This window comes from Taurulus bubalis (assembly GCF_910589615.1).
Source record: "Taurulus bubalis genome assembly, chromosome: 11".
NCBI classification, from domain to species: Eukaryota; Metazoa; Chordata; class Actinopteri; order Perciformes; family Cottidae; genus Taurulus; species Taurulus bubalis.
Window position 1 is genome coordinate 625629 of NC_136599.1, and position 21285 is coordinate 646913.

The 21285-nt window shown below is 43.3% G+C and overlaps 1 protein-coding gene across 1 annotated transcript; it reads right to left on the reverse strand.

The window, feature by feature from the left end:
• Positions 1-156: 156 nt before the first annotated feature.
• Positions 157-19936, reverse strand: LOC306743594 (protein NDRG3-like; the record flags this gene model as incomplete). The annotated part of the gene is made up of 16 exons (XM_079226122.1): positions 19856-19936; positions 16888-16971; positions 16707-16739; positions 11182-11287; positions 10929-11049; positions 10764-10826; positions 10616-10676; positions 10414-10500; positions 10163-10219; positions 9218-9321; positions 9023-9088; positions 8886-8937; positions 8719-8766; positions 7355-7390; positions 7226-7277; positions 157-314 (listed from the first exon to the last, which is right to left on the reverse strand). The coding sequence occupies exons 2-16, from the start codon at positions 16945-16947 to the stop codon at positions 157-159; spliced, it is 1104 nt and encodes a 367-aa protein (XP_079082248.1). The 5' UTR covers positions 16948-16971; positions 19856-19936.
• Between the last annotated feature and the right edge of the window lie 1349 nt (positions 19937-21285).

Consider the following 21285-nt stretch of genomic DNA (forward strand, 5'->3'; position numbering starts at 1 on the left):
GGAGCCAACATGGCCGCCGCAGGGAGTGACTCCTCCATGTCGGACGCGACTCCTCCTCCTGCGGGGAGAACGCTGACGACGTGGAGCGAAGTCCTGCGAGAGCAGAGTGGACGAGGAGAGGAAGGAAGGAGGGAGGAAGCGAGCAGCAGCAGAGTCCTACGCGGTCATCTCGATGGCGTGGTCCGCCGTGAGGCCGCAGGCGGCGCCCTCTGGAGGCGCGGAGGCGGCGGTGCGGCTCCTCACGCCGTCAGCTGAGCCGACGCTGGAGGACGAGTGAGTCCTGGAGCGCAGACGGGTCATACCAACTGTAGGCACTGAGGGGGGGTTGGGGATTAGTGACATCACTGTGTGTGTGTGTGTGTGTGTGTGTGTGTGTGTGTGTGTGACATCACTGTGTGTGTGTGACATCACTGTGTGTGTGTGTGTGACATCACTGTGTGTGTGTGACATCACTGTGTGTGTGTGTGTGACATCACTGTGTGTGTGTGTGACATCACTGTGTGTGTGTGACATCACTGTATGTGTGTGTGTTAGTGACATCACTGTGTGTGTGTGACATCACTGTGTGTGTGTGTGTAAGTGACATCACTGTGTGTGTGTGTGTGTGTGTGTGTGTGTTAGTGACATCACTGTGTGTAAGTGACATCACTGTGTGTGTGTGTGTGACATCACTGTGTGTGTGTGTAAGTGACATCACTGTGTGTGTGTGTGTGTGTGTTAGTGACATCACTGTGTGTAAGTGACATCACTGTGTGTTAGTGACATCACTGTGTGTGTGTGTGTGTGTGTGTGTGTTAGTGACATCACTGTGTGTAAGTGACATCACTGTGTGTGTGTTAGTGACATCACTGTGTGTGTGTAAGTGACATCACTGTGTGTGACATCACTGTGTGTGTGTGACATCACTGTGTGTGTGTGTTAGTGACATCACTGTGTGTGTGTGTAAGTGACATCACTGTGTGTGTGACATCACTGTGTGCATCTGTGCGTGTCATCACTGTATGTGTGTGTGTGACATAACTGTGTGTGTCTGTCTGTGTGTTAGTGACAGTGTTGTGGTATAGTTGTGGTATTGTTGTGGTGTTGTTGTGGTATAGTTGTGGTGTTGTTGTGGTGTTGTTGTGGTATAGTTGTGGTGTTGTTGTGGTATAGTTGTGGTGTTGTGGTATAGTTGTGGTGTTGTTGTGGTGTTGTTGTGGTGTTGTTGTGGTATAGTTGTGGTATAGTTGTGGTATAGTTGTGGTATAGTTGTGGTGTTGTTCTGGTATAGTTGTGGTGTTGTTGTGGTATAGTTGTGGTATTGTTGTGGTATAGTTGTGGTATAGTTGTGGTATAGTTGCGGTGTTGTTGTGGTATAGTTGTGGTGTTGTTGTGGTGTTGTTGTGGTGTTGTTGTGGTATAGTTGTGGTGTTGTTGTGGTGTTGTTGTGGTATAGTTGTGGTATTGTTGTGGTATTGTTGTGGTATTGTTGTGGTATTGTTGTGGTATAGTTGTGGTATAGTTGTGGTGTTGTTGTGGTATAGTTGTGGTATAGTTGTGGTGTTGTTCTGGTATAGTTGTGGTGTTGTTGTGGTATAGTTGTGGTGTTGTTGTGGTATAGTTGTGGTATTGTTGTGGTATAGTTGTGGTATAGTTGTGGTGTTGTTGTGGTATAGTTGCGGTGTTGTTGTGGTATAGTTGTGGTGTTGTTGTGGTATAGTTGTGGTGTTGTTGTGGTGTTGTTGTGGTATAGTTGTGGTGTTGTTGTGGTGTTGTTGTGGTATAGTTGTGGCATAGTTGTGGTATTGTTGTGGTATAGTTGTGGTGTTGTTCTGGTATAGTTGTGGTGTTGTTGTGGTATAGTTGTGGTATTGTTGTGGTATAGTTGTGGTGGTATTGTTGTGGTGTTGTTGTGGTGTTGTTGTGGTATAGTTGTGGTATAGTTGTGGTATAGTTGTGGTATAGTTGTGGTATAGTTGTGGTATTGTTGTGGTATTGTTGTGGTGTTGTTGTGGTGTTGTTGTGGTGTTGTTGTGGTATAGTTGTGGTGTTGTTGTGGTATAGTTGTGGTGTTGTTGTGGTATAGTTGTGGTGTTGTTGTGGTATAGTTGTGGTGTTGTTGTGGTATAGTTGTGGTATAGTTGTGGTATTGTTGTGGTATAGTTGTGGTGTTGTTGTGGTATAGTTGTGGTGTTGTTGTGGTATAGTTGTGGTGTTGTTGTGGTATAGTTGTGGTATAGTTGTGGTATTGTTGTGGTGTTGTTGTGGTATAGTTTTGGTATAGTTGTGGTGTTGTTGTGGTATAGTTGTGGTGTTGTTGTGGTATAGTTGTGGTGTTGTTGTGGTATAGTTGTGGTATAGTTGTGGTATTGTTGTGGTGTTGTTGTGGTATAGTTGTGGTGTTGTTGTGGTATAGTTGTGGTATTGTTGTGGTGTTGTTGTGGTATAGTTTTGGTATAGTTGTGGTGTTGTTGTGGTATAGTTGTGGTGTTGTTGTGGTATAGTTGTGGTGTTGTTGTGGTATAGTTGTGGTATAGTTGTGGTATTGTTGTGGTGTTGTTGTGGTATAGTTGTGGTGTTGTTGTGGTATAGTTGTGGTATAGTTGTGGTGTTGTTGTGGTATAGTTGTGGTATTGTTGTGGTGTTGTTGTGGTATAGTTGTGGTGTTGTTGTGGTGTTGTTGTGGTGTTCTGGTATAGTTGTGGTGTTGTTCTGGTATAGTTGTGGTGTTGTTGTGGTATAGTTGTGGTGTTGTTGTGGTATAGTTGTGGTATTGTTGTGGTGTTGTTGTGGTATAGTTGTGGTGTTGTTGTGGTATAGTTTTGGTGTTGTTGTGGTATTGTTGTGGTATAGTTGTGGTGTTGTTGTGGTATAGTTGTGGTGTTGTTGTGGTATAGTTGTGGTGTTGTTGTGGTATAGTTGTGGTATAGTTGTGGTATTGTTGTGGTATTGTTGTGGTATAGTTGTGGTGTTGTTGTGGTATAGTTGTGGTATAGTTGTGGTGTTGTTGTGGTATAGTTGTGGTATTGTTGTGGTGTTGTTGTGGTGTTGTTGTGGTATAGTTGTGGTGTTGTTGTGGTGTTGTTGTGGTGTTGTTGTAGCATAGTTGTGGTATTGTTGTGGTATAGTTGTGGTATAGTTGTGGTGTTGTTCTGGTATAGTTGTGGTGTTGTTGTGGTATAGTTGTGGTATAGTTGTGGTGTTGTTGTGGTATAGTTGTGGTATTGTTGTGGTGTTGTCGTGGTATAGTTGTGGTATTGTTGTGGTGTTGTTGTGGTATAGTTGTGGTGTTGTTGTGGTATAGTTGTGGTGTTGTTCTGGTATAGTTGTGGTGTTGTTGTGGTATAGTTGTGGTGTTGTTGTGGTATAGTTGTGGTATAGTTGTGGTATAGTTGTGGTGTTGTTGTGGTATAGTTGTGGTATAGTTGTGGTATTGTTGTGGTGTTGTTGTGGTATAGTTGTGGTGTTGTTGTGGTATAGTTTTGGTATAGTTGTGGTGTTGTTGTGGTATAGTTGTGGTGTTGCTGTGGTATAGTTGTGGTGTTGTTGTGGTATAGTTGTGGTATAGTTGTGGTATTGTTGTGGTGTTGTTGTGGTATAGTTGTGGTATAGTTGTGGTATAGTTGTGGTATAGTTGTGGTGTTGTTGTGGTATAGTTGTGGTGTTGTTGTGGTGTTGTTGTGGTGTTGTTGTAGTATAGTTGTGGTATTGTTGTGGTATAGTTGTGGTATAGTTGTGGTGTTGTTCTGGTATAGTTGTGGTGTTGTTGTGGTATAGTTGTGGTATAGTTGTGGTGTTGTTGTGGTATAGTTGTGGTATTGTTGTGGTGTTGTTGTGGTATAGTTGTGGTGTTGTTGTGGTATAGTTTTGGTATAGTTGTGGTGTTGTTGTGGTGTTGTTGTGGTGTTGTTGTGGTATTGTTGTGGTGTTGTTGTGGTATAGTTGTGGTATTGTTGTGGTGTTGTTGTGGTATAGTTGTGGTATAGTTGTGGTGTTGTTGTGGTATAGTTGTGGTATAGTTGTGGTGTTGTTGTGGTGTTGTTGTGGTGTTGTTGTGGTATAGTTGTGGTGTTGTTGTGGTATAGTTGTGGTGTTGTTGTGGTGTTGTTGTGGTGTTGTTGTAGTATAGTTGTGGTATTGTTGTGGTATAGTTGTGGTATAGTTGTGGTGTTGTTCTGGTATAGTTGTGGTGTTGTTCTGGTATAGTTGTGGTATAGTTGTGGTGTTGTTGTGGTATAGTTGTGGTATAGTTGTGGTGTTGTTGTGGTATAGTTGTGGTGTTGTTGTTGTGTTGTTGTGGTGTTGTTGTGGTGTTGTTGTGGTGTAGTTGTGGTGTTGTTGTGGTATTGTTGTGGTGTTGTTGTGGTGTTGTTGTGGTATTGTTGTGGTATTGTTGTGGTGTTGTTGTGGTATTGTTGTGGTGTTGTTGTGGTGTTGTTGTGGTATAGTTGTGGTGTTGTTGTGGTATAGTTGTGGTGTTGTTGTGGTATAGTTGTGGTGTTGTTGTGGTGTTCTGGTATAGTTGTGGTGTTGTTCTGGTATAGTTGTGGTGTTGTTGTGGTATAGTTGTGGTATGGTTGTGGTATAGTTGTGGTATAGTTGTGGTATAGTTGTGGTATAGTTGTGGTGTTGTTGTGGTATAGTTGTGGAATAGTTGTGGTATAGTTGTGGTATAGTTGTGGTGTTGTTGTGGTATAGTTGTGGTATAGTTGTGGTATAGTTGTGGTATAGTTGTGGTGTTGATGTAGTATAGTTGTGGTATAGTTGTGGTATAGTTGTGGTGTTGTTGTGGAATAGTTGTGGTATAGTTGTGGTGTTGTTGTGGTATAGTTGTGGTGTTGTTGTGGTATAGTTGTGGTGTTGTTGTGGTATAGTTGTGGTGTTGATGTAGTATAGTTGTGGTATAGTTGTGGTATAGTTGTGGTGTTGTTGTGGTATAGTTGTGGTATAGTTGTGGTATAGTTGTGGTATTGTTGTGGTATAGTTGTGGTATAGTTGTGGTATAGTTGTGGTATTGTTGTGGTATTGTTGTGGTATTGTTGTGGTATAGTTGTGGTATAGTTGTGGTATAGTTGTGGTGTTGTTGTGGTATAGTTGTGGTATAGTTGTGGTGTTGTTGTGGTGTTGTTGTGGTATAGCTGTGGTGTTGTTGTGGTGTTGTTGTGGTATTGTTGTGGTATTGTTGTGGTATAGTTGTGGTATAGTTGTGGTATAGTTGTGGTGTTGTTGTGGTATAGTTGTGGTATAGTTGTGGTGTTGTTGTGGTGTTGTTGTGGTATTGTTGTGGTATAGTTGTGGTATTGTTGTGGTATTGTTGTGGTATAGTTGTGGTATTGTTGTGGTGTTGTTGTGGTATAGTTGTGGTATAGTTGTGGTATAGTTGTGGTATAGTTGTGGTGTTGTTGTGGTATAGTTGTGGTATTGTTGTGGTATAGTTGTGGTATAGTTGTGGTATAGTTGTGGTATTGTTGTGGTATAGTTGTGGTATAGTTGTGGTGTTGTTGTGGTATAGTTGTGGTATAGTTGTGGTGTTGTTGTGGTGTTGTTGTGGTATAGCTGTGGTGTTGTTGTGGTGTTGTTGTGGTATTGTTGTGGTATAGTTGTGGTATAGTTGTGGTATTGTTGTGGTATAGTTGTGGTATAGTTGTGGTATAGTTGTGGTATAGTTGTGGTATTGTTGTGGTGTTGTTGTGGTATTGTTGTGGTATAGTTGTGGTATTGTTGTGGTATAGTTGTGGTATAGTTGTGGTATAGTTGTGGTGTTGTTGTGGTATAGTTGTGGTATAGTTGTGGTATAGTTGTGGTGTTGTTGTGGTATAGTTGTGGTATAGTTGTGGTGTTGTTGTGGTATAGTTGTGGTATAGTTGTGGTATTGTTGTGGTATAGTTGTGGTGTTGTTGTGGTATAGTTCTGGTATAGTTGTGGTGTTGTTGTGGTATAGTTGTGGTATAGTTGTGGTGTAGTTGTGGTATAGTTGTGGTATTGTTGTGGTGTTGTTGTGGTATAGTTGTGGTATAGTTGTGGTATAGTTGTGGTGTTGTTGTGGTATAGTTGTGGTATAGTTGTGGTGTTGTTGTGGTATAGTTGTGGTATAGTTGTGGTGTTGTTGTGGTATAGTTGTGGTATAGTTGTGGTATTGTTGTGGTATAGTTGTGGTGTTGTTGTGGTATAGTTCTGGTATAGTTGTGGTGTTGTTGTGGTATAGTTCTGGTATAGTTGTGGTGTAGTTGTGGTATAGTTGTGGTATAGTTGTGGTATTGTTGTGGTGTTGTTGTGGTATAGTTGTGGTATAGTTGTGGTATAGTTGTGGTATAGTTGTGGTGTTGTTGTGGTATAGTTGTGGTATAGTTGTGGACGTTAAGTGATACTAATCGGCTTCAGAGAGGTGAAGATGTCCTAAATGTAGCGTTTGTTTGTTTGTTTTCTTCTGATGTTGTTGCTACATCTCGTGTTATTATGGGATGTAAGCGGTTTAAAACTATAAACAGATGTGAGTCTGCAGTGTGAACAGAGCAGAGGCGTGTTGGCATGGTTACTGCAGAGGAGGAACCAATCAGTTAGATCAGCTGATCAACAGCATGCAGACACACATACACACACAGAGAGAGAGAGAGAGAGAGAGAGAGAGAGAGAGAGAGAGAGAGAGAGAGAGAGAGAGAGAGACACACACACACACACACACACACACACACACACACACCGACAAGACAAAGGAGTAACAAGAGAGGAAAGAAACTGAGATGGAAAATGGGAAAATGGAGACAGGCAATGTGTGTGTGTGTGTGTGTGTGTGTGTGTGTGTGTGTGTGTGTGTGTGTGTGTGTGTGTGTGTGTGTGTGTGTGTGTGTGTGTGTGTGTGGGTTTAAGGAATCCTGATACCTGATTGGCTGCTCAGACGGTTTAACACAACATGAGGGACTGGAGGAGACGAAGAGACAAGAAGAACAAGAGCAGAGAGGAAGGAGGACAGGGACAACTGTAGTTCTAACTAACACACACACACACACACACACACACACACACACACACACACACTTGTGGTCTTGAGGAAATCCTTCTGTGAATGACACCACAAACTGCTACTTACAGTTAGTGACGCAGGGCTGGAGACACACACACACACACACACACACACACACACACACACACACACACACACACACACACTCAACGGGTTTAGGACGTGAACCAGGAACACGTCAACAGAGAAGAAGGTGCAAGTCAAAAGCTGGGATGAGGTACTCACTGTAGCCCATCCCCTGGACGAAGTACTTGAAGGCCTCTGCTAGCTTTCCAGGCTGAGGACAGAGACACACACTGAAACGTCTGGTCTTTGGCTCAGAGAAGGACTGAGTCCTGAAGGTAGGCGGCTCACCTGCACCACCTGGGGGAGTCCTCCACAGTCCGCCATCTGGTGGAGACACGCACACGGTGAACCAAACCTCTCACGCGACACCCGTCACCAACACGGCTGCTAGCGACACAGTTAGCTAGCTAGCTAGCCATCCTACCTGATGTGCTTTTAATCAGCCGGGAAATATTAATATCAGAACCTGACAAACTTCAGAGAGACGTCACTTTTAGGTGTGTGTCGTCTGTCGCTTGACTTAATCTCTTAATAATAATACTAGTAATTAGTCTAATACTTTTAGTTTTACAGTTAAATGATAATATAATGGCCACCTTAGAGGTGGAAGAGTTTCAGAGGCTCAGTAGCTCTGGAGCCATGTTGTCCGGGGCGTCAGCCTCTGGTCCGGTCTCCCAAGGCAAACAGGTCTCAGGGGAGAGCCCAGACTAAGAGCGATTCAAAAACCCTGATGGATAGCAGCCCACGGGCTTCAGCCGCCTCGCCAGGACCAGGGAAACCTGGGAACCCTCCTGGAGCCTAGAGTAGCTCTAGGGACGTGGAGCGTCACCTCGCTAGCGGGGAAGGAGCCGGAGCTGGTGCAGGAGGTGGAGCCAGCTAGATATAGTTGGGCTCACCTCCACGACAGCATGGGCTCTGGAACCAAGCTCCTGGAGAAGGGTTGGACGTTGTCCTTTTCTGGAGTTGCCCAGGGTGAGAGGCGCCAGGCGGGAGTGGGGATCGAGCCCCCGGCTGAGCGCCGCTGTGCTGGAGTTTTCCCCGGAAAACCAGAGGGTCGCCTCCCTGCGCCTACGGGTTGTGGGGAGTACGGCTCTGACTGTTTGTGCTTATGCACCGAACAGCAGTTCAGCTGACCCGGACTGGGGACATCGTCGGGTGGTGGAAAGAGCACTTTGAGGAGCTCCTAAACCCGGCCAACAAGTCCCCTGGAGAGGAGGCAGCGCCTGAAGACTTGGGGGGGTTGTACCCATATCCCTGCTGGAGGCCACTAAGGTAGTCAAAGCTCCTTGGTGGCGCCGGGGGGATGAGACCCTGAAGGCTGGACGTTGTTGGGTTGTCTTGGCTGACTCGTCTCTTCAGTGTCTCATGGGGCTCAGGAACATGGACTGGTGAGGGGTGCTGGTTCCTCTTCAAGAGGGGGACCGGAGAGTGGCTACTGCCACCACGACCAGAGCCGGATAAGAGGATATCAATGGATGGATGATAATATAATATTTGTCTCAAGCTTTTATTGTGAAAGGTAAAAACTTACGGTGTGGACGTCTTTTTGGTGAAGCCTCGTGTTGTTGTTGTTTCATAAATAATAATGAAACAATAAAACCCCCTCAGGTAAATAAGTGAATGTGTTACTGAGGAAACAGACAGACTAGTACCTTGAGCAGGGTGGTCTTGGTAGGGTTCAGTCTGGAGTTACACTCCACCTGCAGAGCGCACACACACACGCACACACACACACACACACACACACACACACAGTGTGTTTAAAACAATGTGGCGTGTCACATACCGGCTGTCATGGAAACAGGGCAGATATACCCACCACGACATCGACAGCAGGCGACGTGTCTCCAACCACCAGCAGAGAGGGACACCTGAAACACACACACACACAGTCAGGTGAACAGGTCGTGGCGTGGAAGCGTTTCCTCGTTGAATGAAAGGAAAGAAGGAATAAACCTGAGTGTGGTGACGGTGTTCTCATTGAGACCAGGGACAGGACGCTCCATCTGCAACTCCATACGACTAACACACACACACACACACACACACACACACACACACACACACACACACACACACACACACACACACACACACAGTTAGCTCCCTGTCCCACAGACTGGTTCCGTGAGGCCACCGCTCCAGTAGTACCTGCTGTAGCTGTTGCAGAACATGAGCAGGTTGTCTGGAGGGACGTCCTGAGAGATGTGGAGTCTGTAGGACTGAACGATCTCCGTGTTCTCCGTGAGCTCGTCCTGCACAGACACACACACACACAGACACACACAGACACACACAGACACACGCACAGACACACGCACAGACACACGCACAGACACACACACACACACACAGACACACGCACAGACACACAGACACACAGACACACACACAGACAGACAGACACACACACAGACACACAGACACACACACAGACACACACACAGACACACAGACAGACACACAGACACACACAGACACACACACAGACACACGCACAGACACACACACAGACAGACACACACACAGACACACAGACACACACACAGACACACAGACAGACACACAGACACACACACAGACACACGCACAGACACACACACACACACACACACAGACACACACACAGACACACACACAGACACACGCACAGACACACACACAGACACACAGACACACACACAGACACACAGACACACACACAGACAGACACACACAGACACACACACAGACACAGACACACGCACAGACACACACACAGACAGACACACACAGACACACACACAGACACAGACACACGCACAGACACACACACAGACACACAGACACACACACAGACACACAGACACACACACAGACAGACACACACAGACACACACACAGACACACGCACAGACACACGCACAGACACACACACAGACAGACACACAGACACACACACAGACACACGCACAGACACACACACAGACACACACACAGACACACACACAGACACACAGACACACAGACACACGCACAGACACACACACATGAATTTGATGAATGCTTCTCATGGATCCTGTTCCAGTGAAACCAGTGAAACCAGTGGGTCCTCACCGCGCTGAAGTGGTGTCCCATGATCGTATCCACCAGGTTGCTCGTCCAGCCACTCAGCTGCAGGAACACAACGTGTTGTTTAGCTTCAGAGTCGCTGGTGTGATTCTGCTGTTGTGGAGCTTCCCGTCTTCATGCAAAGCTAAGCTAAGCTAACCCGGTTGTATGTGAACCCCTAAACATCATCATCCCACTCTAATGTTAAGGCTGTGTGTGTGTGTGTGTGTGTGTGTGTGTGTGTGTGTGTGTGTGACCTTGGAGGCGGCCCAGTCCATCCACCCTTTAGCACAGGGGTCAATGTCGATCAGAACCAGTCCCTCCACCAGAGTGGGCTCGTTCAGCTGAAACAACAGTCCTGATTTACTTCAGTCCTTCAACAAACTGAACGCACAGAATACAGAACAAACAACAACTAGGAACTCAATTAAAAACAAACAAAGTCAGAAAGATCCTCACCGCCAGTTTGGTGAGAACGTAAGCTCCAGCTCCCACACCGATACCGATCACAGTCTTCACCCTGAAGACCACACACACACACAATCAGTTCAGGGTCTGTTCTTGCTAAATTACCCATCATGCATCACAAAGAAGACTGCATACTCACTGAAGCTGTTTCAGGACTGACGGCAGCATCTCAGCCAGCTCATCCATGGTGGGGTACTGGTACCTGTACACACACACACACACACACACACACACACGTCAGAAGCTGGGGAAGGTGTTTAGGTGTGTGTGTGTGTGTGTGTGTGTGTGTGTGTGTGTGTGTTACCCGGTGGGGAACACAGGAGCGTTCTCTTGTTGTCCCGGAGCGTCAACGTGCAGAACTGAGAAGTGTTGCGTCACTTCCAGCATGTCCTCGTAGTTAAACAGGCTGTTGAAACAAGACTTATCTACACACACACACACACACACACACACACACACACACACACACACACACACACACACACACACACACACACACACACACTCAGTCAGCCTGTCTCGTCCGGTGGCTCGTGGGCTCGATGTCGTGTACTCACGGTTCAGTCCGATGTCGTGGAAGCTGAGGATTGTGGGTCGGTTGCCCCTGGCGACTCCCCTCATGGTGACGTGCAGCACGCCGTGGGCCGTCTCCACGTCGTGCTCCTGAACACAACAACAACAACAACAACAACAACAACAGATAAACAACCACAGCCACAGGGCAGCAGGAGGCTCATCGTACTTCACGCTGTAAAATAACATTAAACATTTCCTTTGGGAAATGAAAGCTGCTTTAACCGAGAGTTTGACTGTCTCTGAAGCGTGAAAGGGAGCAGGCTAACCTACGAGCTAACGACTCACCGGAGCCGGCTAACCTACGAGCTAACGACTCACCGGAGCAGGCTAACCTACGAGCTAACGACTCACCGGAGCCGGCTAACCTACGAGCTAACGACTCACCGGAGCCGGCTAACCTACGAGCTAACGACTCACCGGAGCCGGCTAACCTACGAGCTAACGACTCACCGGAGCCGGCTAACCTACGAGCTAACGACTCACCGGAGCAGGCTAACCTACGAGCTAACGACTCACCGGAGCAGGCTAACCTACGAGCTAACGACTCACCGGAGCCGGCTAACCTACGAGCTAACGACTCACCGGAGCAGGCTAACCTACGAGCTAACGACTCACCGGAGCAGGCTAACCTACGAGCTAACGACTCACCGGAGCAGGCTAACCTACGAGCTAACGACTCACCGGAGCAGGCTAACCTACGAGCTAACGACTCACCGGAGCAGGCTAACCTACGAGCTAACGACTCACCGGAGCAGGCTAACCTACGAGCTAACGACTCACCGGAGCAGGCTAACCTACGAGCTAACGACTCACCGGAGCAGGCTAACCTACGAGCTAACGACTCACCGGAGCAGGCTAACCGACGAGCGAACGACTCAGCAGAGCAGGCGAACCTACGAGCTAACGACTCAGCGGAGCAGGCTAACCGACGAGCTAACGACTCAGCAGAGCAGGCTAACCTACGAGCTAATGACTCAGCAGAGCAGGCTAACTGACCAGCTAACGACTCAGCAGAGCGGCTAACGAAGGAAAAAGCTAACGACTCAGCAGAGCGGCTAACGAAGGAAAAAGCTAACGACTCAGCAGAGCGGCTAACTGACCAGCTAATGACTCAGCAGAGCGGCTAACTGACCAGCTAACGACTCAGCAGAGCGGCTAACGAAGGAAACAGCTAACGACTCAGCAGAGCGGCTAACGAAGGAAACGGCTAACGACTCAGCAGAGCGGCTAACGAAGGAAACGGCTAACTGGCCGACTCACCACCCCAACGCCTAAAGAGCAGGAGATCTGGTGCAGATCCAGAGAGTCAGACATCCTGACAGAGGAGGAGGAGGAGGAGGAAGAGGAAGGGTTTCGTAGGCCGAGAGAAGGAGAGAGGAAGTATGAAGGAGGGCAGCAGAGCAGAAGAAAGAGATTGAGGTCAGCTGTCCTTCAATTAAGTGAAGGAATAATCTCTGCAGCCATTGGCTGAGAGGAGGGACGGCTTAAGGTGTGAACAGCCAACAACCTGTTGCCTTCTTCTCCTCCTTCTACTCATTCTTCTCCTTCTCCTTCATATTCTTCGCCTCCTTCATATTCTTCTTCTCCACCTTCTCCTTATTCTCCTTCTTCTCGTCCTTCCATCATAACTGTTTACTGACTGATTTATTTACTGTCTGATTTATTTACTGACTGATTTATTTACTGTCTGATGACTGATTTATTTACTGTCTGATTTATTTACTGACTGATGACTGATTTATTTACTGACTGATTTATTTACTGACTGATGACTGATTTATTTACTGTCTGATGACTGATTTATTTACTGACTGATTTATTTACTGACTGATGACTGATTTATTTACTGTCTGATTTATTTACTGTCTGATGACTGATTTATTTACTGACTGATGACTGATTTATTTACTGTCTGATTTATTTACTGACTGATGACTGATTTATTTACTGTCTGATGACTGATTTTTTACTGACTGATTTATTTACTGACTGATGACTGATTTATCTACTGACTGATTTATCTACTGTCGATTTATTTACTGACTAATGACTGATTTATTTACTGACTGATTTATTTACTGACTGATGACTGATTTATTTACTGGCTGATGACTGATTTACTTACTGACTGATTTATTTACTGACTGATGACTAATTTATTTACTGTCTGATTTATTTACTGACTGATGACTGATTTATTTACTGACTGATGACTGATTTATTTACTGTCTGATTTATTTACTGACTGATGACTGATTTATTTACTGACTGATGACTGATTTATTTACTGTCTGATTTATTTACTGACTGATTTATTTACTGTCTGATTTATTTACTGTCTGATGGCTAATTTATTTACTGACTGATGGCTGATTTATGTATTGACTGATGACTGATTTATTTACTGTCTGATGACTGATTTATTTATTGTCTAATGACTGATTTGCTGTCTGATGACGTGTGTCTGACAGCTCTGTTACTTCCTCCTCCATGATGGTGGAACACCAACTGAAACTAAACCGTCTGCAGAAACTAAAAGTCTCTGGTGTCCTTTTATTTTGTGTGTCTTTGAACACGTTGCTAGGCAATAACGAGCTAAAAATAGCTTCCCATTAATCAGAAAACAACAACAAGAAAGGAAAGTGGAGAAAGCGTTGTGTTTGTGTGGAGATGATAACAAACATAATTAGTGCCTAAATTTAACAATAATATAAAGTTACTTTCTCAAGTTTAGTTAAAAGGAACGGACGTGTAGAAATCAAAGCCCATCAAATAAACGGTGAACATTATAGGTAAACAAATAGATAAATAATAACTACAGAGCAAAGAGGGAAAGAGAGTAATACAAATAATGTCTGAGATTAAAGAAGTACATTTACTGTACCATCAAAAATAACTTTGTATTGCACATTTGTGATTGTTTTTGTTCCTGTTCATTCACCCACTTTATCTACTATATTATACATAGCATAGTATAATTAATATATATATAAATATATATTAACTTTCATTTTATATTCTACTGTAGATTTCATTATAAATATTCATGCTCCCCATTATTGTACTCTGTTTATTGTTAAATGTTAAATGTTTATTGTTAAATGTTACATTTTTATTGTTAAATGTTTGTTAAATGTTTATTGTTAAATTTGTATTGTTTATTGTTAAATGTGTATTGTTAAATGTGTATTATTTATTGTTAAATGTTTATTGTTAAATGTTACATTTTTATTGTTAAATGTTTATTGTTAAATGTTACATATTTATTGTTAAATGTTTATTGTTAAAGGTTACATTTTTATTGTTAAATGTTAAATGTTTATTGTTAAATGTTTATTGTTAAATGTGTATTGTTAAATGTGTATTGTTAAATGTTTATTGTTAAATGTTACATTTTTATTGTTATATGTTACATTTGTATTGTTAAATGTTACATTTGTATTGTTAAATGTTTATTGTTAAATGTTACATTTTTATTGTTAACGGTTTATTGTTAAATGTGTATTGTTAAATGTTTATTGTTAAATGTGTATTGTTTATTGTTAAATGTTACATTTTTATTGTTAAATGTTTATTGTTAAATGTTACATTTGTATTGTTAAATATTAAATGTGTATTGTTAAATGTGTATTGTTTATTGTTAAATGTTTATTGTTAAATGTTTATTGTTAAATGTGTATTGTTAAATGTTTATCGTTAAATGTTACATTTTTATTGTTAAATGGTACATTTGTATTGTTTATTGTTAAATGTGTATTGTTAAATGTTTATTGTTAAATGTTACATGTTATGCAACTCCCGCCAGGACAAATTCCTTGTATGTGAAAACATGCATGGCAAAAAATGGTTCTACTTCTGATTGTGTATATTTATATATGTATAATAGTTGGAGGAGCAGACAGAAGCTGGAATTCTGTGCTCTAGTTTAAAATAACTCTATTAATGTGAGGCATTGATCCAAACGGACTGCATTGACGTCATGATGATCAATATCACGATGACTTCATCCTGAGGTTTCACAGCTTTTTCCTCTTTAATACGATCGTTTGAGCCTCTTGTCTCCATTTATTTCAAAACGTGTAAAAAACTAACTATGGAGAAGAAATAAAACACGCAGCGTGAGGATCGTGGTCCCGTCAAAGAGAACCAGTGCAACCAGCAGCTGCTGGAAACAGGTCAACTCACACTGGTGTTAAGCCAACACAGCCCCGAGCCTCCCAGCGCCTCTTTCAAAATAAAGAAAAGAAATCTCATTTTTAAAAACAGAAACTGAATTATCTCTCTAACCACAGGGTTGTTTAACTTCATTTAAAATACTACAATACTGTAACCCTTGTGAGAAGAGACCCATGGTAAAAAGTAAACGCTGTAACTTGCCGTGGCGATCCTAATGTTTCACTAAACCATTAATAAGTACCATGACAACTTCAGATTTCACTAACAGACAGATCCCTGTAACCCCGTGGGCTTGTGGGAGTCTAAGAAAGCAAAATATCCTTATAAACCCCCTATTAATACCTGCAAAGTCATATTTGTGAGTGCTGAAGTCTTCCTGGTCCGCCCACATTTCTAAAACCGCGTCATACAGGACATGCAGAAGCTGATGAACATGTCAATACCAAGCATGCCTGAATCTGACAATGTTTTGCCATTAAATAAGTACTCTTTCCATTTCTGAACCAAACAACACAGTTTTTTGACTGAATATCCTTCCTAACATGCCAATGCTTTGTTTTATTGTGATTATCAGATTCAGATTCTTTAGGTCCTTCCAAACAGGTGTCTTTTTAGTATGTGGGCTGTTGTTAAGACCCTGAACCATACAAGGAGGCATTTTTGGGGAATCTTGCTCATGTCATGCTGGATATTAATAGTTATGATAACAATATGGTATAAAAGGGATCTTTTTGAAAATATAAATTTTCTTAACAAATACATTCTGAAAGAAATCATATAAAATAACACAAGTATTAGAACTCATGGGGGTCTGTCAAGCTAAAGAGGTTTAAAGGGACGGTTGAGGCGTTGTTTCTGCTGTGGATGTATTCTAGACCCCTAAAAGAATCATTATCAGTTTCATTCTACGCTACATTGAGAATATGTACATAACACACCAGACTCCACTTCTGCCTCTGTATGGCTGTGTTATTGAGTGACTTTTATGTTTTCAGGGTTCAGATTCATCAAAGTCATTCAATAACACAGCCATAGGAACAGAGGGAGGCAGAAGGAGAGCAGCAGCTCCTGTGTGAGCTTACATCACTGTTTTCATGAATGGAGTCTGGTGTGTTTGAAGAGAGCTGAGAAAAGGTAAAGAGGTGAAAAGATTCTAAATATAGATGTTCATTCTTTTAGGTGACAGGTTTTTATTTGTTCTGTATGATGAACCCTCATTTTAAAATAAAATATGATGATTACATGTCTCATATTCCAATATTAAATAATATACAGCACTAATAAACCCATTTTTCTAAATTCTGGGTCATGAAAGGTGTGTTGAACTCACCTGACAGTCAAAGTCCTGGAGATTCCTCCCGTTCTGAAGAGACGGAGAGAAACCCTTTAACCACTATCGTTATGAAACACATTCATGTAGAAATGAAAGCATCCAGGACAGGACCTGTAAGTCTGCTGACAGCAGGTGAGAGCAGGCCCCGTCCCCAGATAAGCCCCGCTCCCCACCTCACCTGTGCTGTCAGGAGTGGTTTGATCTCCGTCAGCTGGACGTCGTGAAGCTCCTCCATCATAGGACCGCTTTACTGCCAGTGAAGCTGTAGGAGACATGTGTTAAAGCTGCATTCTCTCTCCTGACCACCAGGGGGCGACTCCTCTGGTTGTATAGAAGTCTATGCTTCATGTGTTAAAGCTGCATTCTCTCTCCTGACCACCAGGGGGCGACTCCTCTGGTTGTATAGAAGTCTATGCTTCATGTGTTAAAGCTGCATTCTCTCTCCTGACCACCAGGGGGCGACTCCTCTGGTTGTATAGAAGTCTATGCTTCATGTGTTAAAGCTGCATTCTTTCTCCTGACCACCAGGGGGCGACTCCTCTGGTTGTATAGAAGTCTATGCTTCATGTGTTAAAGCTGCATTCTCTCTCCTGACCACCAGGGGGCGACTCCTCTGGTTGTATAGAAGTCTATGCTTCATGTGTTAAAGCTGCATTCTCTCTCCTGACCACCAGGGGGCGACTCCTCTGGCTGTATAGAAGTCTATGCTTCATGTGTTAAAGCTGCATTCTCTCTCCTGACCACCAGGGGGCGACTCCTCTGGTTGTATAGAAGTCTATGCTTCATGTGTTAACGCTACATTCTCTCTCCTGACCACCAGGGATCGACTACTCTGGTTGTATAGAAGTATATGCTTCATGTGTTAAAGCTGCATTCTCTCTCCTGACCACCAGGGGGCGACTCCTCTGGTTGTATAGAAGTCTATGCTTCATGTGTTAAAGCTGCATTCTCTCTCCTGACCACCAGGGGGCGACTCCTCTGGTTGTATAGAAGTCTATGCTTCATGTGTTAAAGCTGCATTCTCTCTCCTGACCACCAGGGGGCGACTCCTCTGGTTGTATAGAAGTCTATGCTTCATGTGTTAAAGCTGCATTCTTTCTCCTGACCACCAGGGGGCGACTCCTCTGGTTGTATAGAAGTCTATGCTTCATGTGTTAAAGCTGCATTCTCTCTCCTGACCACCAGGGGGCGACTCCTCTGGTTGTATAGAAGTCTATGCTTCATGTGTTAAAGCTGCATTCTCTCTCCTGACCACCAGGGGGCGACTCCTCTGGCTGTATAGAAGTCTATGCTTCATGTGTTAAAGCTGCATTCTCTCTCCTGACCACCAGGGGGCGACTCCTCTGGTTGTATAGAAGTCTATGCTTCATGTGTTAACGCTACATTCTCTCTCCTGACCACCAGGGATCGACTACTCTGGTTGTATAGAAGTATATGCTTCATGTGTTAAAGCTGCATTCTCTCTCCTGACCACCAGGGGGCGACTCCTCTGGTTGTATAGAAGTCTATGCTTCATGTGTTAAAGCTGCATTCTCTCTCCTGACCACCAGGAGGACTCCTCTGGTTGTATAGAAGTCTATGCTTCATGTGTTAACGCTACATTCTCTCTCCTGACCACCAGGGGGCGACTCCTCTGGTTGTATAGAAGTCTATACTTCATGTGTTAACGCTACATTCTCTCTCCTGACCACCAGTGGGCGACTCCTCTGGTTGTATAGAAGTATTTCTATCTGCCTGCTCTGGTCGTCCACCTGTTTCTAACTGTGTGAATCTAATGGAAACAGCCAGTGATCTCTCATTGGCCGTCGTCCAACGTGTGTGTGTGTGTGTGTGTGTGGGCAGGTTGGGTAACAGTGAACACAGACCTGGACACTTTAAATAATCTCCGTTCTGTTGAAACCTCACTTCCTGGTTACAGTTGTCAGGACAAGACTAAGACCTGGTTTCAGGATGAGACTAAGACCTGGTTTCAGGACAAGACTAAGACCTATTTTCAGGATGAGACTAAGACCTGGTTTCAGGACAAGACTAAGACCTGGTTTCAGGGTGAGACTAAGGCCTGGAAGCTACCGTGTGTTTATTGTTCATGCCATTCAGGTGAGTCTCGTGGACAAGATGCCGGCGGCCAAACTGACAAAATGGCGACCACAACCCGGATACCGTCAGGCAGTCTGTCCGGGTTGTGTCGTCGACAAGGACCGGGTGGTCCTGATTGGTTCGTGGGCTGCAGTTTCGAAGCTTCAAGTTTGACGTTTTGGTCGTCGCCATCTTGTTTTTGTGCAACCAGTGAACAGGAAGTGACCATATTAGGACTGAGGAGGAGCGACTAGAGACCTGTCAATTACCCCTGTAGCCCCGCCCTAAAGCGCCCCCTATTCTATGGGCTGTTTGACTCAGATTATTGATAATCCTGTTATTGAACATGTTGATACTTGTTTTTCAATCGATTGATCATTTTCTATCAAATTCATTGAATCTGAAGAATCTCAAATGCAATAGAAGATATATATATATATATATATATATATATATATATATATATATATATATATACACATACTTATTTATAAATAAATATATATACATAAATAAATAGTATTACATATAAATAAATAAAAAGCACTTCTTTTTAAATATATAAATAACTATATATATATATATATATTCTTAAAATTCAATAGGATGATCAATCCATAAACAAAGTATTGAGATGATCAATAACCAGCTGGAGTTTGTTTCCATGAACTGAGAGTACTGACCGCCCACACACACGCACGCGCACACGCACGCACACGTGCACACACACCGTTAAACGTGGCCTAATTAATGAGCCTAGGCAGACAGCTCAGGCTTAGCAACCGTTACTAGGAGACGTGTCATCTTACGAACACCCACACACACAAACACGGACACACTCACGCGGACGAACACACGCACACATACATATATACACACACACACGCTCACACACACGCTCACTCACACGCACACACACACTCACACGCACACGCACACACGCACTTGTAACGGAACACTCCGTTGCCATAGGGCTCAGCCTCACGCGCACGGCGGAACAATGCCGCTCACGCAGCGCGCACAGCGGCCGTTGGGGTCGCGCGCTCGGTACCGAGCCGGTCGCTACTCACCGCGCGAGCTCGTGTCCGTGGCTGTCCGTCGGGATCCGGTCGGTTCGCCGGTGTGGCGCGTGAGCGGCGGCAGAGTGGCTGAGCTGGTCGCGAGGCTCTGGGACTGAGCTCGCGCTCTGTCGGGCAGCACGCGGGCGGGAGGCGGGGCCACGTCAACGTAAAGAAGGGGGCGTTCCTTTAGCGGTCACGAGGTCACCGGAACAACAACAACAAGGAGCATCATATGTACTTATTATGTATTGGACCAGGTACTCACATCCTGTCGTCGGTTAAAGTACTAATACCACACAATTAAACACCTTACTGAGTAAAAGTATTATCAGCTAAAAGTAGTATTCATTGATCAGTAAAATGTTCCTTTTTTACCTGATGTTTCTGGATCAATATTACTGCTTCATTACTGTGTATGTTCTATTTTACTTTCAACAACATGTACCTTTGAGATGTAGACAGTATAAAGTAAGACATCTACCTCTGAGATGGAGCACAGTATAAAGTACAACATGTACCTTTGAAATGGAGTACAGTATAAAGTACAACATGTACCTCTGAGATGTATTACAGTATAAAGTACAACGTGTACTGTTTTAATGAGATATCTGATTCCGTGGTTTACTTTTATTGGATTAGAAGTACACAGCGGTACACACAGTGTATATAAAGTACATAAACATGGTTTGGCATAATAATACATAATATAACCTTTATACACACTAGCGGATCTAAAAGTTCTGCTGTAGGTGTTTTGGTCGTCGCCATCTTGTTTTTGCAACCAGTGAACAGGAAGTGACCGTATATGGAGTGACCATTTAGTTTAATAACCAGTAGAACTATCACTTAGTTTAATAACCAGTATTACTATCAGCTAGTTTAATAACCAGAACTATCATTTAGTTTAATAACCAGTATAACAATCAGTTAGTTTAATAACCAGTAGAACTATCACTTAGTTTAATAACCAGTAGAACTATCATTTAGTTTAATAACCAGCATAACTATCATTTAGTTTAATAACCAGTAGAACTATCATTTAGTTGAATAACCAGCATAACTATCAGTTAGTTTAATAACCAGAACTATCATTTAGTTTAATAACCAGTACTATCATTTAGTTTAATAACCAGAACTATCATTTAGTTTAATAACCAGTAGAACAATCATTTAGTTTAATAACCAGAACTATCATTTAGTTTAATAACCAGAACTATCATTTAGTTTAATAACTAGAACTATCAGTTAGTTTAATAACCAGAACAACCATTTAGTTTAATAACCAGTAGAACAATCATTTAGTTTAATAACCAGAACTATCATTTAGTTTAATAACCAGTAGAACTTTGATTTAGTTTAATAACTAGAACTATCAGTTAGTTTAATAACCAGAACAACCATTTAGTTTAATAACCAGAACTATGATTTAGTTTAATAAC